The sequence below is a fragment of the Myxine glutinosa genome, chromosome 3 (genome assembly GCF_964187855.1).
Source record: "Myxine glutinosa chromosome 3, kmMyxGlut1.1, whole genome shotgun sequence".
Lineage (NCBI taxonomy): Eukaryota > Metazoa > Chordata > Myxini > Myxiniformes > Myxinidae > Myxine > Myxine glutinosa.
In genome coordinates, this window is record NC_136263.1 from 81,648,594 (window position 1) to 81,665,035 (window position 16,442).

The 16,442-nt window shown below is 45.5% G+C and overlaps 1 protein-coding gene across 2 annotated transcripts in view; it reads left to right on the forward strand.

Moving 5' to 3' along the window:
* Positions 1-6,065: 6,065 nt before the first annotated feature.
* RHOT1 (ras homolog family member T1) overlaps positions 6,066-16,442 on the forward strand; it is a gene marked incomplete at its 5' end in the record, with an annotated part of 136,603 nt that continues 126,226 nt past the window's right edge. For both annotated transcript variants that reach the window (XM_078774231.1, XM_078774232.1), the window contains 1 exon segment: positions 6,066-6,167. In XM_078774231.1, coding sequence (XP_078630357.1) covers positions 6,066-6,167 — 102 coding nt within the window.

Consider the following 16,442-nt stretch of genomic DNA (forward strand, 5'->3'; position numbering starts at 1 on the left):
ACTACATCGGGATGCTCACTGGACACAAGATGCGTGGTTCTGGATATGCAGAGATTCTCTTTGAGGCACAACTAGTAACAAGTGGATCTCTCAAAGGTGTTCTCAGTGGAAAGGCCTACGCAAAGTCCCTCTTTTGCCTCAAAACAGTGTGTGAGGCAATGGAGAGGCTGTTGATGGAGAGATTCACTGAGGAGGAGAACATCATGATCTCTGACCCTGCTGTGCTTCTCAGAATGACCCAGTCTTGCAACCGAGAGCACCTCGATGAAGCCCTCAAAGACCCCTCAACTCTACTCCTCATCAAAAATTTGCATAAAATTTGCATAATTTTGCATAAAATTTGCAGCAGTAATTTGCATAAAAATGGTATGTGGGACATTTTTTCAGCTTGGGGCCATAGCTAGTCATTTTCTACACATTTTTTCCAATCTAGAAACACTGATTAGAAGTATATCTCCGGGGGGTGCAGGGGGACCTAGTCTTCCTACTAGACTAAGTATTTTCCAGAGAGTCGGTGAGATGAAGATGAAGACCAGAAAAAGCACAGGCCCCCCTTCCCCCCCCCCCCCCCCCCCAAAATAGGGATTTACTCTTTCCTCTGAAACTACACACACTATTTCCATGAAACTTGACCACAACCTTCATCATCCGTGATGCACCGACGTTCGTTCACGGCACTAAGAAAATCAATGTTGAAGGGGCTCTATGGGGGGGTCAAAGTGGGTCCAGGTTTGACCCCCCAAAATTGGTATTTGCTTTCTTCCCAGAAACTACACACTTAATTTTGATGAAACTTGACCACAACCTTCACCATCCATGATGTACCAAAGCTTGTTCACGGCATTAAAAAAAATCTGCCCCTTTAGGGGTCTATGTGGGGTTGCCCCCTAAAATAGGTATTTGCTTTCTTTTCAGAAACTACACACATAATTTCGATGAAACTTCCCCACAACCTTAATCAGTAATCACCCATAATGTACCAATGTTTGTTCAAGGCATTAGAAAAATTGGGGTCTTTGGAGGTATATGGGGTCGGGGGAGGGGGATCACATTTCAATTAATAAATAAATTATATAAAATCGAACCCCCTAACTTGATGAGGAAGCAAAGCACAGGTCGAGACCCATAACAGCAAATGCTGCATGTCATTTGAGCACCAAACGTGGTCTGCCACACATACACTTCCGGCCCGCCTTGCCACACATGCTTTGCTACCTCATCACGTTAGGGGGTTAAATTTTTATTTTACCAACTTAGCATGGTCAAAATTAAACGATTTGGCAGGATGTTAACCTGACAAGACCATAATAATTGCAAAATCTGGATTGACGGTTCTGCTTTCATTTATTTGTAACCAAAAATCTGTCTTCAAAGATCTGAGTGCCACAAGGGGGCCATCCTAGTATGGAGGTGATGTGTTGGTATAATGTACATCAATATCATGTCACATTCAGGGTCAGAGTTGCTCTTTTTTGTTGTATCTGAGGCACTCATTGTCAGGGAATTTCTATTCTTCATTTACTTTGTGGATAATGCTCTTTTTCTCCACTGTGGAATGACCTGATTGAGCAGGAATGCTGCTTTTCGAGGTTGGGGCAGACTCGTTAAAACATTGCTTTTTTCTTGAACCTCGTTTGAATTATAAGTGTGCCCTGACAGCAGTCTTGGGTTAAATTGACTAAACTTTAACTCGATTAATTTTGCACTTACAAACCACATGCACGACCTTTTTGAATTTACTTCCGTTGGGAATTCATCCACTGTGTTCCACATTAAGCTGCTTTTCACCGAATTGCATGATGCAACGTTGTGGCATTGTTTACAAATCAGATTGGTAATGAATTTATACATCGGATTTTTATGTGAAAAAATAAAAAATATTTTTTCACATAAAACGGCTTTTTTTGCGCGCAAAAAAATTATTTTGCTATTTTCGGAGGAAAAAAATATTTCGCCCTTTTTCGGGAAAAATAAAATAAAATGCCCTTTTTGGTCGAAAATGTCTGGCAACGCTAAAAAAAATTAGGAATTTTACGAAATTTTAAACTGCGGTCGAAATTTTTAACTGCGATCGAAATTTTTAACTGCGATCGATCTCAAAAACAAAACGTTGCGTCCACTTGCGTGCGTTGCGTCCCCAGCGTGTACAGCAGTGAGGCGGTGTACTACAGTGAGAGAGTGTACACAAAGTGTGAACAAGTCTCCTATCAAGATGAGTGCTGCTCTTCGTGACAAGTGGCTGAAGGAATTCAACGCTGGCGGCGATGGGGCCACCTTCAAGTACGTGTCGAGTGACACGGCTTTCTGTCGAGCTTGTGAAAAGACTTTCCGGGCGAAGCAGAAGTCTGAGCTGGCCCAACATGTCCGAGGAGACCGCCACAAGAGCAACTTGGCCTTGAAGAAGAAGAGGACGGTCACGCAAGCCACCATGGAGGACTTTGGTGGCGGAAAGAGGCACAAGTGCGACGTCGTGGCTCAGGAGCTGTGCCAGGCCATGCTGGCCGCTGGCATCCCATGGTCGAAATTGGAAAACCCTGCCCTCCGGTTGTTCCTGGAGAAGCACATCACTCTCCAGATCCCCGATGAAAGCTGGATTCGAAAGCACTATCTCGACAAGTGCTATGACGAGGCCTTGGCGGGGATCCGTGCCGACCTCGGACAGCAGCCCATCTGGCTGTCCGTCGACGAGACGACCGATTCGGCAGGTCGATATGTGGCCAACATCATCGCGGGATGCTTGTCCAAGGAGGGGTACTTTCGTCCCCACCTCGTCCAGTGCATGTTTCTGGAGAAGACCAACTCCGGGGAGATCGTACGTGCAGTCAATGACACGCTGCGCTATCTTTGGCCGGATTTCAAGCCGGAGTGCCTCGAGGTCCTCGTCAGCGACGCCGCGGCCTATATGATCACGGCCGGCCATGCCCTGAAGGAACTCTTCCCGGACTTGCTGCATGTGACTTGCGTTGCCCACGCGCTCCACCGTGTCTGCGAGACAGTCCGAGAAATGTTCAAGGACGTCAACGACCTGATTGCCACGACGAAGAAGGTGTTCGTCAAAGCCCCGTCGCGTGTTGTCTTTTGGAAGGAGCAGCAGCCCAATCTTTCTCTCCCCCCGGAGCCCATTCTGACTCGGTGGGGGACGTGGATCGACGCCGCGGTGTTTTACGCCGAGCACTTCGAGGCCGTCAAGGACATTGTGGACCAGCTGAACGATGACGACGCGATGGCAATCCGGAGTGCCAAGGACCTGTTCGGAAAGGCGGACATCAAGCTCAGTTTGGTCTTCTTAAATGCCCACGTGTCGTTCATCCCGAAGATCCTTAAGCAGCTGGAGGAGGCCGGCATGGAGCTGGCCAAGGCCTTCCAGCTCCTTGATCAGGCCAAGGAGGAGCTCGAAAAGATCCGAGGTTGCCGTAAGGAGATCCTGCTCACCAAGTTCAAGGCGGTGCTGCAGCGCAATCCCGACATTGGTGTGCTGAGGACAGTGGCTTTGATCCTGGATGGAGATCAGCACGGATCTGAGGTTGGTGTGCCGGCTGGAGTCAAGCTTGCTGACATCTCCCTCTTGAGGTACTGCCCCATCGTCAGCGTCGACGTGGAAAGGTCCTTCTCCGTCTACAGAAACGTCCTCACCGACCGCCGACACCGCCTCACCAAGGAGAACATTACCAAGATAATGATTTCAAACACCTACTTTAACCGTTCCTAAAAGGGTCTTGTCAATTTCTTCTAGTCCTCTACTTATCAAACAATGCGGTTGCAATAAAGGTACCTGAACGTCATTTTTTACCTGTTTACGAGCCCAGAGTGCTTAATGTTGTGCAGGAAAAAGCTTACCATTTTTTGTTCTTTTTTTGACTGATTTCTGAAAAACTTGGTAATAATAAAAAATGAATAAAACGGGGGAAAAAAATATTTCGGGATTTTTTCACATAAAAAACAAATATTTCCGCTTTTCAAAACATAAAAGGCCTATTTTCTTAACATAAAAATCCGTAGTCTACCTAATGATAGATCACAAAAAGCACAGTGAAGCACACTATCGAGCAATAAAACAAGATACCATAACCTTGATGGCGTACATATACGAGGATCATCCCAAACATTCTGTAATCCCACCTACATGAAACATGGTACTGTACCATTGGCAAGCTTCATTCATGCCATATCTTAAATAATCGACATCATTTTTTGAATGAACTTTTACAGCAATCAACCAAATTTGGGGTCCCAGCTGTTGGAATGCTCCCTTCCTTCTGACGTGTTCTGAACACAATGGACATGCTTTGTCAGCCATTTTATTTGATGCAAACATCTTCCCCTAAGCTCCGATTTGAGCAACGTTGTGCATAAGTCAAAACATCCTATGCTGAGGTCTCTCATGTCCACAGATATTGCATCTTACTTATGGTGCAGAATTACCATGGAGGAGAGGGAATGGCATTGTTCATAAGAGCTGGATGATTTTTGTTAATTATGGAACCAAGAATGACTGCAACTGATATTATACTGTATTTATATATACACCTGTTTAATAGTGTTGTGTGTGTGGTGGTAGGTAATGAAAAACCTTAGTCGAGATAGAATTGTATAGATTAGCGTGACCCGAATGTCGTGAAGAAGAAGAAGAAGAAGAAGTACCTCCATGTAACGATGTAGGGAACCCGTTAGACCGAATGTCCGTGTAAGTGTTTGTGTGTCTCCACACAAGGGGTGGAGCTATGCTAATTAGGTAGAGCTTAAGAATAATCCCCAGTGTATCATTGCCCTATGATTTTTTTTCCTTTGTTCTTATAACATTCACTCAGCCAGCCATGCAATCAGCACATTGCCACAATCCCACCATAATCGCCGACAGTACCCGGACATGACCACCCCGCCCAGCAAAACATTCTCAATGGGCGTCAAGAATGGCCATGAGGCCAGGCCCTGAAGGACGATTGGTTAGGACGATTCGATGGTGCTCAGTGATTGGGGCGAGCATGACATCAGAGGGAACCATCAAGAGCGGAGGAAGAAAAAGCGAAGTGACCGCCATTTTCTCTCTCTCTCTCTCTCTCTCTGTCTGTCTCTCTGTCTCTGTGTCTCTCTGTGTCTCTCTGTGTGTGTGTGTGTGTGTGTGTGTGTGTGTGTGTGTGTGTGTGTGTGTGTGTGTGTGTGTGTGTGTGTGTGTGCTGGGCTTCATCGTGAGCGGTCGCAATTTTCCCTCTTTGTTCCGGCATTCGTAATGGGCGGACGGAAATTTTTTCTCTCTCTCTGGTACCGGCTGCATGGCGGACGGTCACAGCATTGTTGGCTCTCTCTGGTGTGCTTGTGGGAAAAGACACCAAGAGCGGTTTGGGACGGTCAGAGCTCTATGCAGCCGAGCGAGAAGGACCAAGGGAGGAGCTCTGGCCTGTTCGCTTCGCGCTGGCGGTGAACACGACTTCCCGCCAACACATGTTTTCCCGCGCAGGGACGCGGGACCTTTGACACCACCAAATCATCGTTGAAACCAGAGCTAAGTGGCTACATGACATCCTACATTTATTTTTACTTTCATTGTTCCCTTGTTCGTGTCTTTGAGTCTGAGTGGAGGATCCTCATTTCGGAATTTTAGTTCACCGCACATTCCTTTTGCTTGCATTATTTTCATTAAATCATTCCTTGTTGACTTTCAATTTCTTGTCCTGTGTGTTTATTTGTTTGTGGGTTCGGATAAACCCCCGTCACGTCCGTCCATTCAAATAAGACCAAGGGACCTCCGTTTCCCTTGCACGCCATAAAGAGATAACACCGCCATCTTTTGGGGTATATGCCTCCAGAGTTGAAGCTCGTTTTGGCCACCCGTCACCCTGAGATCTTCACTACAGGGTAGACGTGACAATAGTGATTTCACATACAGATGCAGTTGTCAACCATTTCAGGAAATTCAAAAAGACTTGTACAGTAGTTTACATGACATCTTAATAGTTAACATTTTGTTGCCTGGGGTGGCTCCATATGACATTAAATACATTTTGTGATGCCATATTGCTTTATCATATTTGATGACTGCAATGAAATGCTATTCTTCTTCTTGTTAGTGTTCCGCCCGAGCTTTGCGAAACATCTCGGAGGTATTCTTTTATGCTCAAAAGGCCGTGCTCCACCCCAGCGGGCCTCTCTATTGCCCAAAGGAGAAACGGGTAAGTTCATCTTATTGACTGAGATATCCACTTTCTCATTTTGTTTGGTTTTCTTTCATGTTAAATTTTACCAGTTTGCTGTCTTTGTCTAATTTTATTTTTCTGGTACAAGCATTGTTCTCCAGAAGCTGTGAGGCTCAACCTTTTTTTGCCATCTTAAGTTTGTTTGTTTTTTGGTGGATTTTGCTTCCCATGACCACAAATTTGAAAAATATTTTTACTGGACTTCTGTCAGCATTGGACAATTTGAGATAATGAGCATAAAACAAAATGGCCGCCAAAATACCAAATTTCTTCCTGATAAATATGCAAATAGTCCAGCTATTGTCAGGCTGTTAAATGTTGTATATGTCACTCAGGTCTTCACCATATGTATTGTTTCTATAACATGTATAATTTGCATAAATTCAATATTTACAGAGTGGCTAATTGACAGCGATTTCAAAGGCTGAAGATGGTCTAATGCAGAAAGTGGTAGACAATTTTGATGCAGATATACAGTCACGTGAAAAAGCAAGTACACCCCATGTAAAGTTTTGACTTTTTCAACATATTTCAACATACAGCTATTTCATCTTCATTTCAACAATATTGATAGATAAAGGTGATATAATATAACAAATATCATGAAACATTTACATTTTGTAGTCCATTGTATAAATAAACATAAATGCAAATTTCGCATGTGGAAAAAGTAAGTACACCCTTGGCTCTAATAGGTGGTATAGCGATGTTCACTGTTTATAAACAAACCCACCATATCCGCGCATGCGCAGCAGCCTGGTTGGCAAAAGCGCAGTGTTTTCGATTTGCACAATGGCGTCGCTCGACACACGTGATCGTTTCGGAGTATTTTAATAGTCTTGACACTGTTGCAAAATCTCGGTACAAATCGAAGTTGAGTTATCGGAATGGTGAGGATATTCTTCCGGATCCATTTGCATTGAAAGGATGGCAAAACAATCCATCTTGCTGGCCAGATTTGAACTACGGCGACGTGTACACGTACTTGAACGACACACCGGGTATCTACACAAGTAGTCTAGTAGGAAGACTAGGTCCCCCTGCACCCCCCGGAGATATACTTCTAATCAGTGTTTCTAGATTGGAAAAAATGTGTAGAAAATGACTAGCTATGGCCCCAAGCTGAAAAAATGTCCCACATACCATTTTTATGCAAATTACTGCTGCAAATTTTATGCAAAATTATGCAAATTTTATGCAAATTTTTGATGAGGAGTAGAGTTGAGGGGTCTTTGAGGGCTTCATCGAGGTGCTCTCGGTTGCAAGACTGGGTCATTCTGAGAAGCACAGCAGGGTCAGAGATCATGATGTTCTCCTCCTCAGTGAATCTCTCCATCAACAGCCTCTCCATTGCCTCACACACTGTTTTGAGGCAAAAGAGGGACTTTGCGTAGGCCTTTCCACTGAGAACACCTTTGAGAGATCCACTTGTTACTAGTTGTGCCTCAAAGAGAATCTCTGCATATCCAGAACCACGCATCTTGTGTCCAGTGAGCATCCCGATGTAGTTCATGGATGTGTGGAAGGGTCCAATCGTTACTACATGACTAGCAAATTCATTTGGCCAGCGCCAGATGATGGGAAGGGCTTTCATGCAGACACCCAGATCAAATGTATTCAGGACCCATCTCTGACCCACCTCAGCAGTTGCTGCCTCGGAACGCTTCAGTAGCTCACGAACAACTGCGTTGTCTGTGATCGGTTGGTGGATAGGCGTGCAGTAGTCGACTGTTGATTTGCTGGGTGGGGGAGAACCAGTTGCAGAGGTGAAACCCCCTAGCCCAGGCACAGGCTGCAGGCCATTGCCATGCCATGCAGGCACCAGGCACAGACCGATCACAGACAACGCAGTTGTTCGTGAGCTACTGAAGCGTTCCGAGGCAGCAACTGCTGAGGTGGGTCAGAGATGGGTCCTGAATACATTTGATCTGGGTGTCTGCATGAAAGCCCTTCCCATCATCTGGCGCTGGCCAAATGAATTTGCTAGTCATGTAGTAACGATTGGACCCTTCCACACATCCATGAACTACATCGGGATGCTCACTGGACACAAGATGCGTGGTTCTGGATATGCAGAGATTCTCTTTGAGGCACAACTAGTAACAAGTGGATCTCTCAAAGGTGTTCTCAGTGGAAAGGCCTACGCAAAGTCCCTCTTTTGCCTCAAAACAGTGTGTGAGGCAATGGAGAGGCTGTTGATGGAGAGATTCACTGAGGAGGAGAACATCATGATCTCTGACCCTGCTGTGCTTCTCAGAATGACCCAGTCTTGCAACCGAGAGCACCTCGATGAAGCCCTCAAAGACCCCTCAACTCTACTCCTCATCAAAAATTTGCATAAAATTTGCATAATTTTGCATAAAATTTGCAGCAGTAATTTGCATAAAAATGGTATGTGGGACATTTTTTCAGCTTGGGGCCATAGCTAGTCATTTTCTACACATTTTTTCCAATCTAGAAACACTGATTAGAAGTATATCTCCGGGGGGTGCAGGGGGACCTAGTCTTCCTACTAGACTAAAGGGAGTCACTGAAGGCATTCAGGTCACTAGAGGCATACAATTTTTTTTTAAGTGGTCATGTGAAGCCACTGTGGTATCATGTGATCGGGAATGATGGTACCATTCTGCTTTATCAAAGGCAAAGTCATATATCACAGCGTCTCAACAACAAACCTCATGAGGCCTGGGTGTGTGTGGGGAAGAAGGAAGAACTGCCACTCTGCCACTAGAACTGCCACTTTAAAACTGCTGGCAGTGATGACCGGTTTACTCGCACCCACTTTTGATACAACCCCACTTTTGATACAACCCCACTTTTGATACAACCCCACTTTCATTGGACATGCTTTGACACAACCCCCTTGGATACAACCCCGATACACACACACACACACACACACACACACACACACACACACACACACACACACACACACCCCCCCCCCCCACCTCTAACACACACACACACCAACCCCCCCCCCCCCACACACACACACACACACACACACACACACACACATCCCCCCCCCCCCCCCACACCCGCACCCACATCCACACGTCAATCCATGCACTGATTGCAGAAAAAGCCATTTAAAAAAGAAAATTAACCTGAAATTGCAGAGACAGAATTATTTATTTTATCTGAGAAGCCAAACGATTCTTCTTCTTCTTTAGTTTCTCACAACTTTGTGTGAAATGCGATCTAGTTAAAAAAAGTCAGAATTTGACCAAATCTGTTTCATTCGTTTGTTAATATACCTCACCTATTGACAAATCATCAATTGGAATTTCATTTGAGGTTGAAATGACCGCAGGAGATCGTGTGATAGTGATCACGGCCTGGAAGGACAAAATGGTGCGTTTCTTCTTCTTTAGTTTGCTCACAACTTTGTGTCGAATGCGATCAAGTTTAAAAAAAGTCAGAATTTGACCAAATCTGTTTCATTCGTTTGTTAATATACCTTATCGATTGATAAATCTGCAATTGGAATTTTATTTGAGGTTCAAATGACCGCGGGAGATCGCGTTATCGTGATCACGTCCTGGAAGGGCAAAATAGTGCGTTTCTTCTTCTTTCAACAATAAAGACTTATAGCTTCGAGAGTTCTTTTCAAATCTATTTGTGCAATTAACAACACAGCAGCTCACAGGCATTGTCCTTGAAATGGTGTCACGTCAGTGATCGTAAAACTTCACCACTTAGAGACGGCCAGCATGGTTGGTGTTTTGCCAACCAAAACAAAGAGCGCGGTCACGTGATCGGGTACGTGACGTCACGGTAAACATCGCTATTGCCCCCTTTGGCAGAAACATCCTCAAGTAGGCGTTTCTTATAACTGTCTACCAGTCTCTGACATCGACTGGGATAATTTTTTTCCCACTCCTCCATGCAGAATTCTTTCAGTTGTGCGATGTTTGAGGGGTTTCTTGCATGCACAGCTCGTTTCAAATCCCCCCACAACATCTCGATGGGATTTAGATCCGGGCTTTGACTTGGCCATTCCGGAACCCTCCATTTCTTTCTTTTCAGCCATTCCTTGGTGGATTTACTGGTATGTTTAGGGTCATTGTCATGTTGCAAGGTCCACCTTCGGTTGAGCTTCAACTCTCCGACAGATGGCCTCACATTATCCTCAAGCACCCTCTGGTACAATGAAGAATTCATAGTGGATTCTATGATGGTGAGCTGCCCAGGCTGTGATGCAGCAAAGCTGCCCCAATCCATAATATTTCCACCACCATGCTTTGCAGTTGATATCAGGTTCTTGTGGTCAAATGCTGTCTTTGGTTTTCGCCAAACATGTCTTCTGGTACTGTGGCCAAATAGCTCTACCATTGACTCATCTGTCCAGAGCACATTGTTCCAGAAGTGCTGGTCTTTGCCTAGGTGTTCATTGGCAAACTTTAGTCTTGCCCTGATGTTCTTTCTGGACAGCAAAGGTTTCCGCCTGGCACACCTCCCATGTAGATCAAATGTGTGCAGCGTCTTTCTAATGGTAGACTCGTGCACTTTGACATCAACAGTGGCAAGAGCTACCTACCTGTAGGTCCCATGATGACATTCTGGGGTTCTTCAAGACTTCTTTCAGCATCTTGCGGTCTGCTCTCGGGCTGAACTTGCTGGGGCGGCCTGGCCTGAACAAGTTGGCAGTTGTTTGGAATCTTCTCCACTTGTAGATGATCTTCCGGACAGTCGAATGATTGATTTCAAATTGTTTGGAGATCTTTTTAAATCGCTTCCCAGACTCGTAGGCATCTATAACCTTCTTTCTGAAGGCCCCAGAGAGCTCTTTTGATCTAGGCATGGTGACGCCACACACTTCAACAACAAAGAGCAAACCAAGCTAAATGTCTGAGGTTTAAATAAGACAGGTTCCTCCAAGATCCTCTCTAACGATGTTCTCATCATTTGCACCTGAGCTGGTGCACCTGATTCTAATTTTAGGTATTTGAAGTAGTGATAAATGTAGGGGTGTACTTACTTTTTCCACATGCGAAATTTGCATTTATGTTTATTTAAATTATATAATGGACTACAAAATGTAAATGTTTCATGATATTTGTTATATGATATCACCTTTATCTATCAATATTGTTGAAATGAAGATCAAACAGCTGTATGTTGAAAAAGTCAAAACTTTACATGGGGTGTACTTACTTTGTGTAGGAAGGGTGTCGGAGTGAACTCCATTCAATGAACAAAGTGTGCTGAATGGGTTCATCAAAAATGTAGTGGTCTGAGAGGGTCATTAACCAGTGTGGCAGCTACATTCAAATGTAAGGTGTGCACAGAGGGAGCTGCAGATGGAGGAAATGTTGAGTTGGATCTTGGAGACGGCGTGAAGCTGGAAGGTGTGAAAACATTTTGCTACCTCGGAGACATGCTGAATGGAGAAGGTGGATCAGACTCGGCAACGGTTGCTCGAGTGAGATGTGCATGGAAGAAGTTTCGGGAACTGAGTGGCGTGCTGATGAGGAGGAGAGTGTCGCTGAAGCTGAAGGGAAAGGTGTATGCTGCATGTGTGAGAAGTGTTATGATTTATGGGAGCGAGACATGGGTAATGAACGTAGAGCAGCAACGAAGGCTGGAAAGGGTGGAAATGCGAATGGTTCGATGGATGTGCGGAGTATCGTTGAGAGAGAGGAAGACAAATGATGAATTGCGAAAGATGATGGGAATATTGCCTGTGATTGATGCTGTGAAGAGGAACAGGTTGAGATGGTTTGGTCATGTATTGAGGAAGGATGAAAGTGACTGGTTGAGAAGAGTGATGGAAGTTAATGTAGAAGGAAGTAGAGGATGGGGAAGACCGAGAAAGACTTGGCTAAAGATGGTGGAAGAAGAAATGCGGGCAAGGGGGTTAACAAGGAGAGATGCAGAAAATAGGGCAAAATGGAGAAGATTGTCATGGGGACCGCAAGGCTAACCCCCGCTCTAGCAGGGAAAATGGCCTTAAAATGCATGTTGTTGTTGTTGTTGTTGGTTACTCCCTCCTCTGGTATGACAGACCTGAGCCTCGTCCTGGTGGTGGGGTGACTATCTTTATCAAAAACTCTCTTCCTCACTCTCCTTGCACTGCACTCTCTCCACCCCACCCCCAGGAGTACCTCTGGCTACGGCTTCCTCTCCGCTCCCACCTTTTGTTCATATGTGTTCTGTACCGTCCTCCAAACAGTGATGACTCCATTTACATTTCACTGTCTGACAACATGGACCAACCTCTATCCACTCATCCCAACTCTCTCTCCTCCTCATGTGTGGTGACTTCAACTGTCATCATGCCAGCTGGCTGTGTGTGGGTTCCTCTCTCACCAGTCATGGCACCTCAGCAAAGGACTTCTGTGTCTCACTGGGATTGACACAATCTGTTAATTTCCCGACCCGGATCTCAGCCAATGTAGTGTAGCAGCAGAGCAAACCTGTTGTGCATTTTGTGATACAAGCACCAAATTTGGTACACTAGTAGACTATCATATTATGAAAAGATCTGGATATTGGGCCATCTCAGATTCAGAGATTTGATTTTTGCAAGATTTCGATTCGATTGGGATCGAAGAGAACACCTTCTTCGTCTTCTGTACAGTGAAGTTGCCAGCCCTGAATTCTCTGGCTACATCTGGGTGCTTCATTGGGAGTGCAACCGTGTCCCTCAGGTGAACAGGGACCCACCTGGCATAGTGTGTGTGGTCTAAGGCATGGAACCATGGGACCAGTTCCGTCAGGGTATCAAAGTACGTCGTGAATGAAGCCTGCCGCAGAGAACGCACGTAGACCAGTACCAACATCTCTAGTTCCAGCACAGTTGCCCAGTACTGAAAGTTGGGAATGTCTTCTCCTCTCTGGTGACACCAGTCTTCGAACTCAGGCAGGTCTTCTGCATCATCAGCATATGTCATACAGTGGCGTTCATACGCACGGTGTTGCAGGATGTGCAGTGCCGCTGCAGTGATTTGATGAGCTCTTCTTGTGCGGGTGACGTGGGCAGCTCGTAGGAAGGAGTCGGCCGTCCCTGGCGTTGCAATCTCAGCTTGCAAAATCTGCAAATCTTGCAAAAATCAAATCTCTGAATCTGAGATGGCCCAATATCCAGATCTTTTCATAATATGATAGTCTACTAGTGTGCCAAATTTGGTGCTTGTATCACAAAATGCACAATTCTTTTGAATATTTGGGCTAAGCCGCCCCACTAATGGAGTATCTTCTCTTCTAGACTTGGTTATGACAAACTTCCCTGCTAATGTCTGCTGCTCTTCTTCTGCTCCAATCGGTTCTTCTGATCATGTGCTTGTTAAAGTGGACATCTCTCTGGCCATTCTCAGAGAGCCTCCTCAGCGTCGACGAGTCTGGCATTTCACTCAGGCCGACTGGCACGGTCTTCAAGCAGCCATCAATCATCTGGACTGGTCTCCCATCTCCACTGCCTCTGACATCAATTCTTCCTGGGAATTCTTCCAAAGCAAACTGCTCTCTCTCATGCACAGATTTATCCCATCTCATCTTCAGTTGTCTTACCCTTCCTCCCGTCCATGGTACACTGAATCTTGTGGTGAGGCAGTTGCCCTGAAACAACTTGCCTTTGCCTCTTGGAAGGCTAATCCAACTGAAGGCAATCTCAGTTCCTTCCACCAAGCTCAGAACAAGTGTGTGTCTACCCTCAGGAGTGCCAGGAACCACTATCTCTCCACACTCAAGAATGAACTCTCAAACCTGTCTCCTTCCTCCAAATCCTGGTGGCGTCTGGTCAAATCCGTTTCTGATGTTTGTTCCCCCTCCATCCCCTCCGTTACCTCAAATGACTACACATTTGACACCGCACGTGACAAAGCCGAATGCCTCAACTCTGTGTTTGTCTCAAAATCTTGTGTCCCAAACCCATCTCTCTCTGTTCCCACCTTACCCAGTCGAACCCAACTGCTCCTGGACTCTGTGTCCTTCTCTCCTGACAAGGTGGAGGAGTTTTTGTCAAACCTCGACTCTGATTCTGCAACTGGACCAGACGGCATCAGCCCACGGGTCCTAAAATCCTGCTCTGCCACTCTATCTCACCCTCTCTCTGTTCTTTTCACCCTCTCTTTTGCTCAAGGTCATCTGCCAGCATCCTGGAAATCAGCAAACATTACCGCTTTACACATAAAATGTGCAAAAACAGATCCTTGCAACTACAGACCAATCAGCCTGCTCCCTATTATCAGCAAAGTCATGGAATCCATCATTGCTTCGGATATCAAATCCTTCCTCTTCTCCAATGGCTTGATCTCCGATCATCAATTTGGATTCAGACCAGGTCATTCTACTCTGGACATGCTGCTTCTGCTGTCTCTACAATGGATGGAGGTCCTCAATGCCAAACAGGAAATCAGAGCTGTCTCCCTTGACATATCACGTGCCTTCGATACGGTCTGGCACCCAGCTCTGCTCACCAAACTCTCCTATGGTATCCATGGAAATCTCCATGCATGGCTTGCGGACTTCCTCTCTGGTCGTAGTCAACGTGTGGCCCTGAATGGATTTCTCTCATCTCCCCTTCCTGTTCAGGCTGGAGTTCCCCAAGGCAGTGTTCTGGGCCCTGTGCTTTTTCTGGTCTTTATCAATGATCTCTCCGACTCTCTGGAAAATCCTCTCTATCTCTTTGCTGATGACTCCACTCTCTGCCGCTCCATTCCTCTTCCCTCAGATCGGCAGTCTGCAGCCTCCTCACTCTCTGAAGACCTGGACAAAATCACAGACTCGTCAAACAAGTGGAACATGTCTTTCAATCCTGACAAATCTCACACTCTTACTATGTCTCTCCGAAAAGACCGACTGGACAACCCTCCCATCTACTTTCTCAACAATCCTCTCCAAGAAGTTCTGTCGCTCAAGCTTTTGGGTCTCACCATCTGCCATGATCTTTCTTGGGAAAACCACATTTCCAAGCTGGCCTCCAAAGCCAGTCGCCAACTGGGCATCCTCCGTCATGCGAAGTCCTTCCTCGGCACACCTGAGCTTCACACCACATACAAGGCTTTCATCCGCAGCTCAATGGAATACTGTTCTCCTCTATGCGCCGGTGCTCCTGCCTCACACCTAGCTCGGCTTCACGCTGTTGAAACCAAAGCTTTCAGAATCATTGGAATCTCCCGCGATGCAGCTATCTCAGAGGGCCTTTCACTCACTCACCGCAGGCAGGTAGGTGGTCTTTCTGTCTTCTACCGACTCCTCTCCGGCCTTGCTCCCCCAGCTCTCTCTGTGCTTTGTCCCCCATATATTCCTACAGGTCGCACAAGATCTGCCAGCAACCCTCTGATGGTTAAACTGCCGAAATCTCGGCTCTCTGCTCACCTTCACTCTTTCATTCCTCTTTTCTCCCGCCTATGGAACAAACTCCCACACTCTCTTCAATCCCACTCCTCCCTCCAGGTCTTGAAAACAGCTGTTCACCACCATCTCCTATCTTCCCCCATCCAAAACCTTGATCTTTTCTACCCCCGATAATTCACCCCAGATGCACTTTGTTTAAAATTCCAACTTCTTTCCTGGAAGTCCTGGCAGTGTCCATGTGTTTTATACTTCTCACACCCCCCAATCCCCTTCCCACGCCCTCTCCCTCCCACAGATCTCTCGATGTCCCTGCTCTCAAATGTTGTGTTTGTGTCCATCCCCCTCTCTCCCCATCTTGTCTACCGCTCCCCATGTTATATGTTTTATGTGTCGGTTTGTCTTTCTGTGTGATTAATGTTAGCTCTTTCACGAGCCTCGATCTTGTTTTATAAAAAAAAAAAAAGGGCCCAGAGGATCTAAAAGACCCTGAAGACCCAAATGGCCCTGAAGACCCAAAACACCATGAAGACCCAAAAGACACCGACATGGTCAAAGATGCCTACCCCTCTGAAACGATGTGTGGTGAGGCGCGTGGGGGCGCGCCGAGTCACACTAGTATGTATGTATGTATGTATGTATGTATGTTTTTAATATATATATATATATATATATATATATATATATATATATATATATATATATATATATATATATATATATATATATATATATATATATATATATATATATATATATACAGTGGAACCTTGACTTACGAGTTTAATTCGTTCTGTGACCGAGCTCGTAACTCAATTTGCTCGTTTCTCAAATTAAATTTCCCCATTAAAATGCATTGAAATGCTATTAATCCGTTCCAGCCCGCCAAAAACCACACCAATTTTTTTTTAAATATACAGTATATATAAAAATATCTCGCGCTTTATATTT